The sequence below is a fragment of the Nerophis lumbriciformis genome, linkage group LG01 (genome assembly GCF_033978685.3).
Source record: "Nerophis lumbriciformis linkage group LG01, RoL_Nlum_v2.1, whole genome shotgun sequence".
NCBI lineage: Eukaryota > Metazoa > Chordata > Actinopteri > Syngnathiformes > Syngnathidae > Nerophis > Nerophis lumbriciformis.
The window spans coordinates 64,739,331-64,758,511 of record NC_084548.2 but is presented as its reverse complement, the minus strand read 5'-3'; the positions used below and the strand labels follow the sequence as shown (position 1 = coordinate 64,758,511).

The 19,181-nt window shown below is 35.3% G+C and overlaps 1 protein-coding gene across 4 annotated transcripts in view; it reads right to left on the bottom strand.

Moving 5' to 3' along the window:
• The window catches only part of LOC133571199 (arf-GAP with coiled-coil, ANK repeat and PH domain-containing protein 3), a 139,575-nt gene that overhangs the window by 6,286 nt on the left and 114,108 nt on the right, over nucleotides 1-19,181 (bottom strand). For 2 of the 4 annotated variants that reach the window (XM_061924214.1, XM_061924215.1), the window contains exons 15-21: nucleotides 17,496-17,695; nucleotides 17,275-17,344; nucleotides 15,557-15,654; nucleotides 15,289-15,497; nucleotides 15,138-15,227; nucleotides 4,546-4,644; nucleotides 4,268-4,482 (exon numbers count right to left, since the gene is read on the bottom strand). In XM_061924214.1, coding sequence (XP_061780198.1) covers nucleotides 4,268-4,482; nucleotides 4,546-4,644; nucleotides 15,138-15,227; nucleotides 15,289-15,497; nucleotides 15,557-15,654; nucleotides 17,275-17,344; nucleotides 17,496-17,695 — 981 coding nt within the window. The remainder of the gene's footprint in view (nucleotides 1-4,267; nucleotides 4,483-4,545; nucleotides 4,645-15,137; nucleotides 15,228-15,288; nucleotides 15,498-15,556; nucleotides 15,655-17,274; nucleotides 17,345-17,495; nucleotides 17,696-19,181) is intronic. The other 2 variants (XM_061924216.1, XM_061924217.1) reach the window with 1 other exon arrangement.

Below are 19,181 nucleotides of genomic sequence, written 5' to 3'. Positions count from 1 at the left end.
AGATTGATTAGTTATTTATGTGTAACACATTACAATATGTCAGATTATAATACATTTGTGTTTATTATGGGAGTCAAATGGGACCAAATTGGTCCCTAGGGTAAAAAGTGTGTGAAAATAATAAAAATAAAAATTTTTAAAACCTTTTTTAACCCTTGCAATAGGGGTCCATTTATTGTAATTAAAAAAAAAAAGTAAACGACCTAACCATAGGCTTTAAAATAACATTTTAAGATGTGTAGCGAAGCCTTTCAAAAATCCAAAAATGGTTGTTGTTTCAACAAAACTGTGCTGTCAAGCGATTGCTAGTAATCATAGATTGATTACTTATTTATGAGTAACACATTACAATATGTCAGATTATTAATAAATGTGTGTTTATTACGGGAGTCAAATGGGACCAAATTGGTCCCTTGGGTAAAAAGTGTGTGAAAATTATGAAAATCAAAATTTTTAAAACCTTTTTTAACCCTTGCAATAGGGGTCCATTTATTGTTATTTAAAAAAAAAAATTTGAACGACCTAACCTTAGGCTTCAAAATTAAATGTTAAGATGTGTAGCGAAGCCTTTCAAAAATCCAAAAATGGTTGTTGTTTCAACAAATCTGTGCTCTGCCAAATGATTGATAGGTTATTAATGAGTAACACATTACAATATGTCAGATTATAATACATTTGTGTTTATTATGGGAGTCAAATGGGACCAAATTGGTCCCTAGGCTAAAAAGTGTGTGAAAATAATGAAAACCATTTTTTAAAACCTTTTTTAACCCTTGCAAAAGGGGGTCCATTTATGTTTATTATTAAAAAAATTTAAACGACCTAACCTTAGCCATCAAATTTTCCTTTTAAGATGCGTAGCAAAGCCTTTTAAAAATCCAAAAATGTTTGTTGTTCGAACAAAACTGTGCTCTGTCAAGCGATTGCTAGTAATCATAGATTGATTAGTTATTTATGAGTAACACATTACAATATGTCAGATTATAATACATTTGTGTTTATTATGGGAGTCAAATGGGACCAAATTGGTCCCTAGGGTAAAAAGTGTGTGAAAATATGCAAATCACATTTTTTTTTAAACCTTTTTTAACCCTTGCAATAGGGGTCCATTTATTGTTATTTTAATTTTTTTTAAACGACCTAACCTTAGGCTTTAAAATTTAATTTTAAGATGTGTAGCGAAGCCTTTCAAAAAAACTCCCAAAATTGTTGTTGTTTGAACAAAACTGTGCTCTGTCAAGCGATTGCTAGTAATCATAGATTGATTAGTTATTTATTACAATATGTCAGATTATAATACGTTTGTGTTAATTACGGGAGTCAAATGGGACCAAATTGGTCCCTAGGGTAAATAGTGTGTGTAAATAATGAAAATCAAAATTTTTAAAACCTTTTTTAACCCATGCAATAGGGGTCAATTTATCGTTATTTAAATATTTTTTTCAAACGACCTAACCTTAGGCTTTAAAAAATGTTAAGATGTGTAGCGAAGCCTTTCAAAAAAATCCAAAAATAGGGGTCCATTTATTGTTATTTTTAATTTTTTATAATACATTTGTGTTTATTATGGGAGTCAAATGGGACCAAATTGGTCCCTAGGGTAAAAAGTGTGTGCAAATAATGAAAATCACATTTTTAAAAACCTTTTTTAACCCTTGCAATAGGGGTCCATTTATTGTTATTTTTTATTTTTTTTAAACAACCTAACCTTAGGATTTAAGATTAAATTTTAAGATGTGTAGCGAAGCCTTTCAAAAATCCCCAAATTGTTGTTGTTTGAACAAAACTGTGCTCTGTCAAGCGATTGCTAGTAATCATAGATTGATTAGTTATTTATTACAATATGTCAGATTATGATACATTTGTGTTTATTATGGGAGTCAAATGGGACCAAATTGGTCCCTAGGGTAAAAAGTGTGTGAAAATTATGAAAATCAAAATTTTTAAAACCTTTTTTAACCCTTGCAATAGGGGTCCATTTATTGTTATTTAAAGAAAAAAAATTTGAACGACCTAACCTTAGGCTTCAAAATTAAATGTTAAGATGTGTAGCGAAGCCTTTCAAAAATCCAAAAATGGTTGTTGTTTCAACAAATCTGTGCTCTGCCAAACGATTGATAGGTTATTAATGAGTAACACATTACAATATGTCAGATTATAATACATTTGTGTTTATTATGGGAGTCAAATGGGACCAAATTGGTCCCAAGGGTAAAAAGTGTGTGAAAATAATGAAAACCATTTTTTTAAAACCTTTTTTAACCCTTGCAAAAGGGGGTCCATTTATGTTTATTATTAAAAAAATTTAAACGACCTAACCTTAGCCATCAAATTTTCCTTTTAAGATGCGTAGCAAAGCCTTTTAAAAATCCAAAAATGTTTGTTGTTCGAACAAAACTGTGCTCTGTCAAGCGATTGCTAGTAATCATAGATTGATTAGTTATTTATGAGTAACACATTACAATATGTCAGATTATAATACATTTGTGTTTATTATGGGAGTCAAATGGGACCAAATTGGTCCCTAGGGTAAAAAGTGTGTGAAAATATGCAAATCACATTTTTTTTAAACCTTTTTTAACCCTTGCAATAGGGGTCCATTTATTGTTATTTTAATTTTTTTTAAACGACCTAACCTTAGGCTTTAAAATTTAATTTTAAGATGTGTAGCGAAGCCTTTCAAAAAAAACTCCAAAAATTGTTGTTGTTTGAACAAAACTGTGCTCTGTCAAGCGATTGCTAGTAATCATAGATTGATTAGTTATTTATTACAATATGTCAGATTATAATATGTTTGTGTTTATTACGGGAGTCAAATGGGACCAAATTGGTCCCTAGGGTAAATAGTGTGTGTAAATAATGAAAATCAAAATTTTTAAAACCTTTTTTAACCCATGCAATAGGGGTCAATTTATCGTTATTTAAATATTTTTTTCAAACGACCTAACCTTAGGCTTTAAAAAATGTTAAGATGTGTAGCGAAGCCTTTCAAAAAAATCCAAAAATAGGGGTCCATTTATTGTTATTTTTAATTTTTTATACTACATTTGTGTTTATTATGGGAGTCAAATGGGACCAAATTGGTCCCTAGGGTAAAAAGTGTGTGCAAATAATGAAAATCACATTTTTAAAAACCTTTTTTAACCCTTGCAATAGGGGTCCATTTATTGTTATTTTTTATTTTTTTTAAACAACCTAACCTTAGGCTTTAAAATTAAATTTTAAGATGTGTAGCGAAGCCTTTCAAAAATCCCCAAAAATGTTGTTGTTTGAACAAAACTGTGCTCTGTCAAGCGATTGCTAGTAATCATAGATTGATTAGTTATTTATTACAATATGTCAGATTATAATACGTTTGTGTTTATTACGGGAGTCAAATGGGACCAAATTGGTCCCTAGGGTAAATAGTGTGTGTAAATAATGAAAATCAAAATTTTTAAAACCTTTTTTAACCCATGCAATAGGGGTCCATTTATCGTTATTTAAATATTTTTTTTAAACGACCTAACCTTAGGCTTTAGAAAATGTTAAGATGTGTAGCGAAGCCTTTCAAAAAAAATCCCAAAATAGGGGTCCATTTATTGTTATTTTTAATTTTTTATACTACATTTGTGTTTATTATGGGAGTCAAATGGGACCAAATTGGTCCCTAGGGTAAAAAGTGTGTGCAAATAATGAAAATCACATTTTTTAAAACCTTTTTTAACCCTTGCAATTGGGGGCCATTTATTGTTATTTTTTTTAAATTTTTTTAAACAACCTAACCTTAGGCTTTAAAATTAAATTTTAAGATGTGTAGCGAAGCCTTTCAAAAATCCCAAAAATTGTTGTTGTTTGAACAAAACTGTGCTCTGTCAAGCGATTGCTAGTAATCATAGATTGATTAGTTATTTATTACAATATGTCAGATTATGATACAATTGTGTTTATTATGGGAGTCAAATGGGACCAAATTGGTCCCTAGGGTAAAAAGTGTGTGAAAATAATGAAAATTAAAATGTTTTAACCTTTTTTAACCCTTGCAATAGGGGTCCATTTATCGTTATTTAAATTTTTTTTTTTAAACGACCTAACCTTAGGCTTTAAAAAATGTTAAGATGTGTAGCGAAGCCTTTCAAAAAAAATCCAAAAATAGGGGTCCATTTATTGTTATTTAAATTTTTTTATAATACATTTGTGTTTATTATGGGAGTCAAATGGGACCAAATTGGCCCCTAGGGTAAAAAGTGTGTGCAAAAAGTGAGGTAATGGCGATGTGAGGACTCACCCCGATCACAGCCTGTATGAGCGGCGTCTTCCCCTCGTCGTCCTCGTTGACCAAGTTGACGTCCGCGCCGTGAGCCAGCGCCTCCGCCATGACGGGCAGGTTGCGAGCTTTGGCGGCGTTGTAGAGCAGCGCGCCCGGCCGCAGGTCGCCGCCGTCCTCCGGGTCCCACGCGTCGGGCTCGGCCTCGCCGCTCGAATCCTCGGACACCTCGCACTCTGAGGACGACGGGGACGTCACGACACGGGCGGCGTGGGCGTGGGCGAGCGGCGTGAACTCACCCTCCTCCGTGACGCTGTCCACCGCCGGGCCAAACACCAAAATGTCCGTGCTGCCGTCCGTGCTGCCCAGACCGCTGTCGCTGCTCAGGCCTGCAGGACCGGGAGACGCCACAAGGGGGACACGTGAGTCATGGTGCTCGTGCACAGGAGCCATGAACACCACTTAAGTTTATTTTCCTGAGCAGCTTTGACTTTGCAGCAGGTCCTTTCAAACAGGCCCAAACTCCTCTCAAATACAGGATCTTTGACTATATATGTGTTCATATTAGGTCCTTTAAAACAGGCCCAAAATCCTCTCATATACAGGATTTTTGACTAAATATGTGTTCATATTAGGTTTTTGAAAACAGGCCCAAATTCCTCTCAAATACAGGATCTTTGACTAAATTTGTGTTCGTATTAGGTTTTTTAAAACAGGCCCAAACTTCTCTCATATACAGGATCTTTGACTATATATGTGTTCATATTAGGTCCTTTCAAACAGGCCCAAACTCCTCTCAAATACAGGATTTTTGACTAAATTTGTGTTCGTATTAGGTTTTTTAAAACAAACCCAAATTCCTCTCAAATACAGGATCTTTGACTAAATTTGTGTTTGCCCTAGGTTTTTTAAAACAGGCCCAAATTCCTCTCAAATACAGGATCTTTGACTAAATTTGTGTTCGTATTAGGTTTTTAAAACAGAACCAAATTCCTCTCAAATACAGGATCTTTGACAAAATATGTGTTCGTATTAGGGTTTTTAAAACAGGCCCAAAATCCTCTCATATACAGTATGTTTGACTAAATATGTGTTCATATTAGGTCCTTTAAAACAAGCCCAAACTTTTCTCATTTACAGGATCTTTGACTATATATGAGTTCATATTAGGTCCTTTAAAACAGGCCCAAAATCCTCTCATATACAGGATTTTTGACTAAATATGTGTTCATATTAGGTTTTTTAAAACAGGCCCAAATTCCTCTCAAATACAGGATCTTTGACTAAATTTGTGTTCGTATTAGGTTTTTTAAAACAAACCCAAATTCCTCTCAAATACAGGATCTTTGACTAAATTTGTGTTTGCCCTAGGTTTTTTAAAACAGGCCCAAATTCCTCTCAAATACAGGATCTTTGACTATATATGTGTTCATATTAGGTCCTTTAAAACAGGCCCAAAATCCTCTCATATACAGGATTTTTGACTAAATATGTGTTCATATTAGGTTTTTTAAAACAGGCCCAAATTCCTCTCAAATACAGGATCTTTGACAAAATTTGTGTTCGTATTAGGTTTTTTAAAACAGGCCCAAACTTCTCTCATATACAGGATCTTTGACTATATATGTGTTCATATTAGGTCCTTTCAAACAGGCCCAAACTCCTCTCAAATACAGGATTTTTGACTAAATTTGTGTTCGTATTAGGTTTTTTAAAACAAACCCAAATTCCTCTCAAATACAGGATCTTTGACTAAATTTGTGTTTGCCCTAGGTTTTTTAAAACAGGCCCAAATTCCTCTCAAATACAGGATCTTTGACTAAATTTGTGTTCGTATTAGGTTTTTAAAACAGAACCAAATTCCTCTCAAATACAGGATCTTTGACAAAATATGTGTTCGTATTAGGGTTTTTAAAACAGGCCCAAAATCCTCTCATATACAGTATGTTTGACTAAATATGTGTTCATATTAGGTCCTTTAAAACAAGCCCAAACTTTTCTCATTTACAGGATCTTTGACTATATATGAGTTCATATTAGGTCCTTTAAAACAGGCCCAAAATCCTCTCATATACAGGATTTTTGACTAAATATGTGTTCATATTAGGTTTTTTAAAACAGGCCCAAATTCCTCTCAAATACAGGATCTTTGACTATATATGTGTTCATATTAGGTCCTTTAAAACAGGCCCAAAATCCTCTCATATACAGGATTTTTGACTAAATATGTGTTCATATTAGGTTTTTTAAAACAGGCCCAAATTCCTCTCAAATACAGGATCTTTGACTAAATTTGTGTTCGTATTAGGTTTTTTAAAACAGGCCCAAACTTCTCTCATATACAGGATCTTTGACTATATATGTGTTCATATTAGGTCCTTTAAAACAGGCCCAAAATCCTCTCATATACAGGATTTTTGACTAAATATGTGTTCATATTAGGTTTTTTAAAACAGGCCCAAATTCCTCTCAAATACAGGATCTTTGACTAAATTTGTGTTCGTATTAGGTTTTTTAAAACAGGCCCAAATTCCTCTCAAATACAGGATCTTTGACTAAATTTGTGTTCGTATTAGGTTTTTTAAAACAGGCCCAAATTCCTCTCAAATACAGGATTTTTGACTAAATTTGTGTTCGTATTAGGTTTTTTAAAACAGGCCCAAATTCCTCTCAAATACAGGATCTTTGACTAAATTTGTGTTCGTATTAGGTTTTTAAAACAGAACCAAATTCCTCTCAAATACAGGATCTTTGACAAAATATGTGTTCGTATTAGGGTTTTTAAAACAGGCCCAAAATCCTCTCATATACAGTATGTTTGACTAAATATGTGTTCATATTAGGTCCTTTAAAACAAGCCCAAACTTTTCTCATTTACAGGATCTTTGACTATATATGAGTTCATATTAGGTCCTTTAAAACAGGCCCAAACTTCTCTCATATACAGGATCTTTGATTGAAAATGTGTTCATATTAGGTCCTTTAAAACAGCAAAGTTTTGTCACATAAAGAATATTTGACTAAATATGTGTTCATATTATATTACTAAAAACAGCAAAATTTTGTCACATAGAGGATCTTTGACTAAATATGTGTTCATATTAGATTACTTAAAATAACAAAGTTTTGTGACATGGAGGGTCTTTGACTAAATATGTGTTCATATTAGATTACTAAAAACAGCAAAGTTTTGTCACATAGAGGATCTTTGACTAAAGATGTGTTCATATTAGGTCCCTAAAAACAGCAACGTTTTGTCACATAGAGGATCTTTGACTAAATATGTGTTCATATTAGGTCCTTTCAAACAGGACCAAAATCCTCTCAAATACAGGACCTTTGACTAAATATGTGTTCGTATTAGGTTTTTTAAAACAGGCCCAAATTCCTCTCAAATACAGGATCTTTGACTAAATATGTTCATATTAGGTCCTCTAAAACAGGCCCAAACTCATCTCAAATACAGGATCTTTGATTAAATATGTGTTCATATTAGGTCCTTTAAAACAGGCCCAAAATCCTCTCATATACAGGATTTTTGACTAAATATGTGTTCATATTAGGTTTTTTAAAACAGGCCCAAATTCCTCTCAAATACAGGATCTTTGACTAAATTTGTGTTCGTATTAGGTTTTTTAAAACAGGCCCAAATTCCTCTCAAATACAGGATTTTTGACTAAATTTGTGTTCGTATTAGGTTTTTTAAAACAGGCCCAAATTCCTCTCAAATACAGGATCTTTGACTAAATTTGTGTTCGTATTAGGTTTTTAAAACAGAACCAAATTCCTCTCAAATACAGGATCTTTGACAAAATATGTGTTCGTATTAGGGTTTTTAAAACAGGCCCAAAATCCTCTCATATACAGTATGTTTGACTAAATATGTGTTCATATTAGGTCCTTTAAAACAAGCCCAAACTTTTCTCATTTACAGGATCTTTGACTATATATGAGTTCATATTAGGTCCTTTAAAACAGGCCCAAACTTCTCTCATATACAGGATCTTTGATTGAAAATGTGTTCATATTAGGTCCTTTAAAACAGCAAAGTTTTGTCACATAAAGAATATTTGACTAAATATGTGTTCATATTATATTACTAAAAACAGCAAAATTTTGTCACATAGAGGATCTTTGACTAAATATGTGTTCATATTAGATTACTTAAAATAACAAAGTTTTGTGACATGGAGGGTCTTTGACTAAATATGTGTTCATATTAGATTACTAAAAACAGCAAAGTTTTGTCACATAGAGGATCTTTGACTAAAGATGTGTTCATATTAGGTCCCTAAAAACAGCAACGTTTTGTCACATAGAGGATCTTTGACTAAATATGTGTTCATATTAGGTCCTTTCAAACAGGACCAAAATCCTCTCAAATACAGGACCTTTGACTAAATATGTGTTCGTATTAGGTTTTTTAAAACAGGCCCAAATTCCTCTCAAATACAGGATCTTTGACTAAATATGTTCATATTAGGTCCTCTAAAACAGGCCCAAACTCATCTCAAATACAGGATCTTTGATTAAATATGTGTTCATATTAGGTCCTTTAAAACAGGCCCAAAATCCTCTCATATACAGGATTTTTGACTAAATATGTGTTCATATTAGGTTTTTTAAAACAGGCCCAAATTCCTCTCAAATACAGGATCTTTGACTAAATTTGTGTTCGTATTAGGTTTTTTAAAACAGGCCCAAACTTCTCTCATATACAGGATCTTTGACTATATATGTGTTCATATTAGGTCCTTTAAAACAGGCCCAAAATCCTCTCATATACAGGATTTTTGACTAAATATGTGTTCATATTAGGTTTTTTAAAACAGGCCCAAATTCCTCTCAAATACAGGATCTTTGACTAAATTTGTGTTCGTATTAGGTTTTTTAAAACAGGCCCAAATTCCTCTCAAATACAGGATCTTTGACTAAATTTGTGTTCGTATTAGGTTTTTTAAAACAGGCCCAAATTCCTCTCAAATACAGGATTTTTGACTAAATTTGTGTTCGTATTAGGTTTTTTAAAACAGGCCCAAATTCCTCTCAAATACAGGATCTTTGACTAAATTTGTGTTCGTATTAGGTTTTTAAAACAGAACCAAATTCCTCTCAAATACAGGATCTTTGACAAAATATGTGTTCGTATTAGGGTTTTTAAAACAGGCCCAAAATCCTCTCATATACAGTATGTTTGACTAAATATGTGTTCATATTAGGTCCTTTAAAACAAGCCCAAACTTTTCTCATTTACAGGATCTTTGACTATATATGAGTTCATATTAGGTCCTTTAAAACAGGCCCAAACTTCTCTCATATACAGGATCTTTGATTGAAAATGTGTTCATATTAGGTCCTTTAAAACAGCAAAGTTTTGTCACATAAAGAATATTTGACTAAATATGTGTTCATATTATATTACTAAAAACAGCAAAATTTTGTCACATAGAGGATCTTTGACTAAATATGTGTTCATATTAGATTACTTAAAATAACAAAGTTTTGTGACATGGAGGGTCTTTGACTAAATATGTGTTCATATTAGATTACTAAAAACAGCAAAGTTTTGTCACATAGAGGATCTTTGACTAAAGATGTGTTCATATTAGGTCCCTAAAAACAGCAACGTTTTGTCACATAGAGGATCTTTGACTAAATATGTGTTCATATTAGGTCCTTTCAAACAGGACCAAAATCCTCTCAAATACAGGACCTTTGACTAAATATGTGTTCGTATTAGGTTTTTTAAAACAGGCCCAAATTCCTCTCAAATACAGGATCTTTGACTAAATATGTTCATATTAGGTCCTCTAAAACAGGCCCAAACTCATCTCAAATACAGGATCTTTGATTAAATATGTGTTCATATTAGGTCCTTTAAAACAGCAAATTTTTGTCACATAAAGAATATTTGACTAAATATGTGTTCATATTAGGTCCCTAAAAACAGCAACGTTTTGTCACATAGAGGACCTTTGACTAAATATAAGTTCAAATTTGGTCCCTAAAAACAGCAAAGTTTTGTCACATAGAGGATTTTTGACTAAATATGTGTTCATATTAGGTTTTTTAAAACAGGCCCAAATTCCTCTCAAATACAGGATCTTTGACTAAATTTGTGTTCGTATTAGGTTTTTTAAAACAGGCCCAAATTCCTCTCAAATACAGGATCTTTGACTAAATTTGTGTTCGTATTAGGTTTTTTAAAACAGGCCCAAATTCCTCTCAAATACAGGATTTTTGACTAAATTTGTGTTCGTATTAGGTTTTTTAAAACAGGCCCAAATTCCTCTCAAATACAGGATCTTTGACTAAATTTGTGTTCGTATTAGGTTTTTAAAACAGAACCAAATTCCTCTCAAATACAGGATCTTTGACAAAATATGTGTTCGTATTAGGGTTTTTAAAACAGGCCCAAAATCCTCTCATATACAGTATGTTTGACTAAATATGTGTTCATATTAGGTCCTTTAAAACAAGCCCAAACTTTTCTCATTTACAGGATCTTTGACTATATATGAGTTCATATTAGGTCCTTTAAAACAGGCCCAAACTTCTCTCATATACAGGATCTTTGATTGAAAATGTGTTCATATTAGGTCCTTTAAAACAGCAAAGTTTTGTCACATAAAGAATATTTGACTAAATATGTGTTCATATTAGATTACTAAAAACAGCAAAATTTTGTCACATAGAGGATCTTTGACTAAATATGTGTTCATATTAGATTACTTAAAACAACAAAGTTTTGTGACATGGAGGGTCTTTGACTAAATATGTGTTCATATTAGATTACTAAAAACAGCAAAGTTTTGTCACATAGAGGATCTTTGACTAAAGATGTGTTCATATTAGGTCCCTAAAAACAGCAACGTTTTGTCACATAGAGGATCTTTGACTAAATATGTGTTCATATTAGGTCCTTTCAAACAGGACCAAAATCCTCTCAAATACAGGACCTTTGACTAAATATGTGTTCGTATTAGGTTTTTTAAAACAGGCCCAAATTCCTCTCAAATACAGGATCTTTGACTCAATATGTTCATATTAGGTCCTCTAAAACAGGCCCAAACTCATCTCAAATACAGGATCTTTGATTAAATATGTGTTCATATTAGGTCCTTTAAAACAGCAAATGTTTGTCACATAAAGAATATTTGACTAAATATGTGTTCATATTAGGTCCCTAAAAACAGCAACGTTTTGTCACATAGAGGACCTTTGACTAAATATAAGTTCAAATTTGGTCCCTAAAAACAGCAAAGTTTTGTCACATAGAGGATCTTTGACTAAATGTGTGTTCATATTAAATCCCTAAAAACAGCAAAGTTTTGTCATATACAGGATCTTTGACTATACACATGTTCATATTAGGTCACTAAAACAGCTAAGTTTTGTCACATAGAGGATCTTTGACTAGTGTTTTTGCAGCAGGTCCTTTAAAACAGCCCCAAACTCTTGTCATATGGAGGATCTTTTACTAAATATGTGTTCATCTGAGGTCACTAAAAACAGAAAGGTTTTGTCACATAGGGCATCTTTGACTAAATACGTGTTCATATGAGGTCACTAAAAACAGCAAAGTTTTGTCACATAGAGGATCTTTGACTAAATATGTGTTCATATTAGGTCCCTAAAAACAGCAAAAGTTTTGTCACAGAGGATCTTTGATTAAATATGTGTTCATATTAGGTCCCTAAAAACAGCAATATTTTGTCACATATAGGATCTTTGACTAAATATGTGTTAAAATTTGGTCCCTAAAAACAGCAAAGTTTTGTCACATACAGGATCTTTGACTAAATATGTGTTCATATTAGGTAATTTAAAACAGCCCCAAACTCCTGTCATATACAGGATCTTTGACTAATACCAAAAACTATAAAAATGGGACCCATTACCTCCCTGCTTGGCACTCAGCATCAAGGGTTGGAATTGGGGGTTGAATCACCAAAAATGATTCCCGGGCGAGGCCACCGCTGCTGCTCACTGCTCCCAGGGTGTGATTAAGGGTGATGGGTCAAATGCAGAGAATAATTTCGCCACACCTAGCGTGTGTGTGACAATCATTGGTACTTTAACTTTTTAAATATGTGTTCATATTAAGTCACTTAAAACAGCAAAGTTTTGTCACATAGAGGATCTTTGACTAAATATTGTTTTACATTAGGTCTCTAAAAACAGCAACATTTTATCATATACAGGATCTTTGACTAAATATGCGTTCATATTAGGTACCTAAAAACAGCACGGTTTTGTCATATACAGGATCTTTGACTAAATATGTTTTCATATTAGGTCCCTAAAAATAGCAAGGTTTTGTCACATAGAGGATCTTTGACTAAATATGTGTTCATATTAGGTCATTTAAAACAGCCCCCAAACACCTGTCGTATAGAGGATCTTTGACTAAATATGTGTTCATATTAGGTGTCTAAAAACAGCAAAGTTTTGTTACATAGAGGATCTTTGACTAAATATGTGTTCATATTAGGTCCCTAAAAACAGCAACGTTTTGTCACATAGAAGAACTTTGACTAAATTTGTGTTCATATTAGGTCACTAAAACAGCTAAGTTTTGTCACATAGATGATCTTTGACTAGTGCTTTTGCAGTAGGTCCTTTAAAACAGCCCCAAAATCCTGTCATGTAGAGGATCTTTGACTAAATGTGTTCATGTGAGGTCACTAAAAACAGCAAAGTTTTGTCACATAGAGGATCTTTGTCCAAATATGTGTTCATATGAGGTCACTAAAAACAGCAAAGTTTTGTCACATAGAGGATCTTTGTCTAAATGTGTTCATATTAGGTCACTAAAAACAGCAAAGTTTTGTCACATAGAGGATCTTTGACTAGAGTTTTTACATTACGTCCTTAAAATAGCAGAGCAGTCCTGTCATATTAGAGAATCTCTGACTAAATATTTTTTAACATAAAGTCCTTCAAAACAGTCAAAAACTCCTGTTATATAGAGGATCTTTGACTCGTGTTGTTGCAGTAGGTCTTTAAAACAGGTCAAAACACGTCATATAGAGGATCTCTGACTAAATATTTTTTAACATAAGGTCTTTAAAAACAGTAAAAAACTTGTGTCGTATAGAGGATCTTTGACTCGTGTTTTTTAAAGTAGGTCCCTAAAACAGTGGAGCCCTCCAGTCAAATAGAGGATCTTTGACTCGATATGTTTTTTAGAGTAGGTCCCTAAAACAGTGGAGCCCTCCTGTCATATAGAGGATCTTTGACTAGTGTTTTTACAGGGAATCCTTAAAAGCAGTGGAACACTCCTGTCATAGAGACGATCTTTGACTGTGTTATTACAGTAAGTCCTTAAAAACAGTGAAGCACTCCTGTAATATAGAGGATCTTTGACTCAATATGTTTTTTTACGGTAGGTCCCTAAAACAGTGGAGCCCTCCTGTCATATAGGGGATCTTTGACTAGTGTTTTTACAGTAAGTCCTTATAAACAGTGAAGCACTCCTGTCATATAGAGGATCTTTGACTCGATATATTTTTTAGAGTAGGTCTCTAAAACAGTGGAGCCCTCCTGTTAATATAGAGGATCTTTGACTAGTGTTTTTACAGTAAGTCCTTAAAAACAGTGGACCACTCCTGTCATATAGAGGATCTTTGACAGTGTTTTTTCAGTAAGTCCTTAAAAACAGTGAAGCACTCCTGTCATATAGAGGATCTTTGACTCAATATGTTTTTTTACGGTAGGTCCCTAAAACAGTGGAGCCCTCCTGTCATATAGGGGATCTTTGACTAGTGTTTTTACAGTAAGTCCTTAAAAACAGTGAAGCACTCCTGTCATATAGAGGATCTTTGACTCAATAGGTTTTTTTAGAGTAGGTCCCTAAAACAGTGGAGCCCTCCTGACATATAGAGGATCTTTGACTAGTGTTTTTACAGTAAGTCCTTAAAAACAGTGGACCACTCCTGTCATATAGAGGATCTTTGACAGTGTTTTTCAGTAAGTCCTTAAAACAGTGGAGCCCTCCTGTCATATAGGGGATCTTTGACTAGTGTTTGTACAGTAAGTCCTTAAAAACAATGATGCACTCCTGTCATATAGAGGATCTTTGACTAGTGTTTTTACAGTAAGTCCTTAAAAACAGTGGAGCACTCCTGTCGTATAGAGGATCTTTGACCAGTGTTTTTACAGGGAATCCTTAAAAACAGTGGAATACTCCTGTCATATAGAGGATCTTTGACTAGTGTTTTTACAGGGAATCCTTAAAAACAGTGTAACACTCCTGTCATATAGAGGATCTTTGACCAGTGTTTTTACAGGGAATCCTTAAAAACAGTGGAATACTCCTGTCATATAGAGGATCTTTGACTAGTGTTTTTACAGTAAGTCCTTAAAAACAGTGAAACACTCCTGTCGTATAGAGGATCTTTGTCTCACTATTTTTTTTTTACGGTAGGTCCCTAAAACAGTGGAGCCCTCCTGTCATACAGGGGATCTTTGACTAGTGTTTTTACAGTAAGTCCTTAAAACAGTGGAGCACTCCTGTCATATAGAGGATCTTTGACTAGTGTTTTTACAAGGAATCCTTAAAAACAGTGGAACACTCCTGTCATATAGAGGATCTTTGACAGTGTTTTTCAGTAAGTCCTTAAAACAGTGGAGCCCTCCTGTCATATAGAGGATCTTTGACTCAATATTTTTTTTACGGTAGATCCCTAAAACAGTGGAGCCCTCCTGTCATATAGAGGATCTTTGACTAGTGTTTTTACAGTAAGTCCTTAAAAACAGTGAAGCACTCCTGTCATATAGAGGATCTTTGACTCAATATTTTTTTACGGTAGGTCTCTAAAACAGTGGAGCCCTCCTGTCATATAGGGGATCTTTGACTAGTGTTTTTCGCTTTTGCGTTGCGACTCACTTCGAGGTCCGGAGCCGGCGTGGAAGTAGGAGAAAAGCGAGTCCAGCTCGTCGGGACAAAACAAAGATTCTCGCCGGAACTTGGCAGCAGCTGGAAAGCAGACATGGGTGTCAAACACAGGAGGTCCGAGGTCGGGTTCCAGAAGGGTCACCTGAGGACGGCGAGGCGCTCCGAGGTTCCTGTCGGTACCGCCGCCGCACTTTGGGCCCGGCGGTGGCGCTGTTGTGCCGCCGACACTTCTTGACGCTCCAGCGCCGCCCTGACGCCGCCTGAGCGCTGAGGAGAGCCCGCATGGTGGTCATCTTCTTCACGAAGCTCTTGTCCACGTACTTGGCCCTGATCCAGGACTCCTTGTCCTGCCTGAAGGACCCGCAGCAGCTTTTAGGTCAGGCAAAGAAAATGTTAAAAGTTCTTCTCACCTGGAGCTGGACGGCGTGGGCTTCTTCACGTCCGGCTGCTGGTCGTACGAGCTCTCGTAGATGTGGTTGATGACGCTGTTGCCCAGCTCGCACATCAGCTGCAACGCAAGGGCCGCACGTCAGCCGTTGCCATGGCAACCGCACACCTTCACTTCTTTTTACACTTGTAAGACAGTTAAAAATGCTAAAACAAATATATATACTTATTTGACTCATCGCGCCTTCGTCGTTCCTCATGACATATACATCTTTTGTATTTATGTTGTAAATTTAATCCTGATTCACTTCTTTTTACACTTGTAGGATAGCTGAGATAGGCTCCAGCGCCCCCCGCGACCCCAAAGGGAATAAGCGGTAGAAAATGGATGGATGGATGGATGGATAGTTAAAAATGCTAAAAAAAAAAAGACTTATTTGACTCATCACACCTTTGTCATTCCTCATGACCCTGGAACAGACCATTTCTATTTATTTTGTTTTATTAGCGTACATATTTTCCATATTACACTATATTTAACTTCTTTTTACACTTGTAAGACAGTTAAAATGTTCACATGTGACTTCAAACATGGCCTGTGCCTTAATAAGGCTTTTATGATGGCCACAGTTTGACCCTGGAACAGACCATTTCTACTTACATTACAATCAATAATGCTTCGCTTCTTTTTAAACTTGTAAGACAGTTAAAAATGCTAAAAAAAACAATACATTTTTGAGTCATTATGCTTTTTTTTCATTCTCACAGATTATTATTTATTTATTTATGTTGTAATATTAATCCTGATTCACTTCTTTTTACACTTGAAGGACAGCGAAAATGTTCACATGTGACTTCAAACATGGCCTGTACCTTAATTATGATTTTATGATGGCCACAGTTTGACCCTGGAACAGACCATTTCTACTTACATTACAATCAATAATGCTTCACTTCTTTTTACACTTGTAAGCAGTTAAAATGCTAAAAAAAAAAATACATCTTTGACTCATTACGCTTTTTTTTATGATTCTCAAAGATTATTATTTTTCGTTTTATCTTGTAATATTAATCCTGATTCACTTCTTTTTACACTTGTAAGACAGTTGAAATGTGACTTCAAACATGGCCTGTACCTTAATAATGCTTTTATGATGGCCACAGTTTGACCCTGGAACAGACCATTTCTACTTACATTAGCATCAATAATGCTCCTCTTCTTTTTACACTTGCAAGACAGTTAAAAATGTTCAAATGTGACAAACACGGACATTTTACTTTCACAGGAAAATATTGCTTATCTTGTATATTACACTACATTTTGCTTATTTTTACACTTACGGGACCGTTAAAAATGCTACAAAACACTTTGTCGTTCCTCATGGATGATTATTTTTTGTATTTATGTTGTAATATTAATCCTGATTCACTTCTTTTTACACTTGAAAGACAGTGAAAATGTTCACATGTGACTTCAAACATGGCCTGTACCTTAATGATGATTTTATGATGGTCACAGTTTGACCCTGGAACAGACCATTCCTACTTACTGTAGCATCAATAATGCTTCACTTATTTTTACACTTGAAAGACAGTTAAAATGTCCCCAAAACCCCCTTTTTTTTAACTGTGCTTCCTGCTCCACTTCTTTTTACACTGGAGTGACTTCAAAGAAAAAAGAATGATGTCATGGTGACGTCATGGTGAAAGGGAGGTTGTGCAACAAGCGAAAAAGACGCACCTTCAACAATTCGGGTTCCCAGGAGTCCAGCGTGAGCGAGCGTACTTTGGAGCAGTGCACGCCCAGACTCCTGCAGCGAGACCACACACACACACACACACACACACACACACACACACACACACACACACACACACACACACACACACACACACACACACACACACACACACGTTAGAAGCCCCGCCTCCACGGTATCCAGGCAACAGGAAGAGGCGGACCTGTGGATGCCGGAGCACTCGATGCACAGCAGCACGCCCAGGTTGATGGAGGCCCAGCGAGGCTCCACCTGGCCGCAGTCGCAGCATCGCTGGTTGCCCGGGAGACGCTGGATCCTCTGCAGGATGATGTCGCCGCGCTCTCGCGTCTCATTGGCCGAGTCGATGCTGCTGGTGGACGGCGAGGCGGCTCTGTCCAGACGCTGCACACACAAAGATCATCATCTGCAGGTGCTACAACATGGACACAATCTATGACTAGCAACACAGCACAGTGCTCCTCTCACATACAGGATCTTTGACCAAATAGTTGTTCACTGTAGGTCCCTAAAACAGCAAAGTTGTGTCATATAGAGGATCTTTGTCTCGTCTTTGAACACAGCAGAGCACTCCTGTCATATAGAAGATCTTTGACCAAATATTTGTTCACATTAGGTCCCTAAAACAGCAAAGTTGTGTCATATAGAGGATCTTTGTCTGGTCTTTTTACATTAGGTCTTTGAAAACAGCAGAATGCCCCTCTCTCACATAGAGGATCTTTGTCAAGTGTTTGACATTAGGTCTTTGAAAACAGCAAAGTTGTGTCATATAGAGGATCTTTGACTAGTGGTTTACATTAGGTCTTTGAAAACAGCAGAGTACTTCTGTCATAAAGATGATCTTTGTCTATTAGAGCACTCCTGTCACATAGAGGGTCTTTGACTAGTGTTTTTACAGTAGGTCCTTATAAACAGCAGAGAACTCCTGTCATATAAAGGATCTTTGACCAGTGCTTTTTGCATTAGGTCTTTAAAAACAGTGAAGCACTCCTGTCATTTAGAGGATCTTTGACTTGTGTTTTTACATTAGGTCATTAAAAACAGCAGAGTGCTTTTCTCAAATAGAGGATCTTTGTTTCGTGTTTTACATTAGGTCCTTAAAAAGCAGCAGAGCACTCCTGTCATATAGAATATCTTTGACCAAATATTTGTTCACATTAGGTCCCTAAAACAGCAAAGTTGTGTCATATAGAGGATCTTTGTCTGGTCTTTTTACATTAGGTCTTTGAAAACAGCAGAATGCCCTCTCTCACATAAAGGATCTTTGTCAAGTGTTTGATATTAGGTCTTTGAAAACAGCAACGTTGTGTCATATAGAGGATCTTTGTTTAGTCTTTTTACATGAAGTCTTTGAAAACAGCAGAGTGCTCCTCTCATAAAAAGGATATTTGATCAAATATTTGTTCACATTAGATCCCTAAAACAGCAGAGCACTCCTGTCATATAGAGGATCTTTGACTAGTGGTTTACATTAGGTATATGACAACAGGAGAGTACTTCTGTCATAAAGATGATCTTTGTCTATTAGAGCACTCCTGTCACATAGAGGATCTTTGACGAGTGTTTTTACAGTAGGCCCTTAAAAACAGCAGATAACTCCTGTTATATAAAGGATCTTTGACCAGTGTTATTTGCAATAGGTCTTTAAAAACAATGAAGCACTCCTGTCATTTAGAGGATCTTTGACATGTGTTTTTACATTAGGTCCTTAAAAACAGCAGAGTGCTTTTCTCAAATAGAGGATCTTTGTTTAGTGTTTTGCATTAAGTCCTTAAAAAGCAGCAGAGCACTCCTGTCATATAGAGGAGCTTTGACCAAATATTTATTCACATTAGGTTCCTAAAACAGCAAAGCTGTGTCATATAGAGGA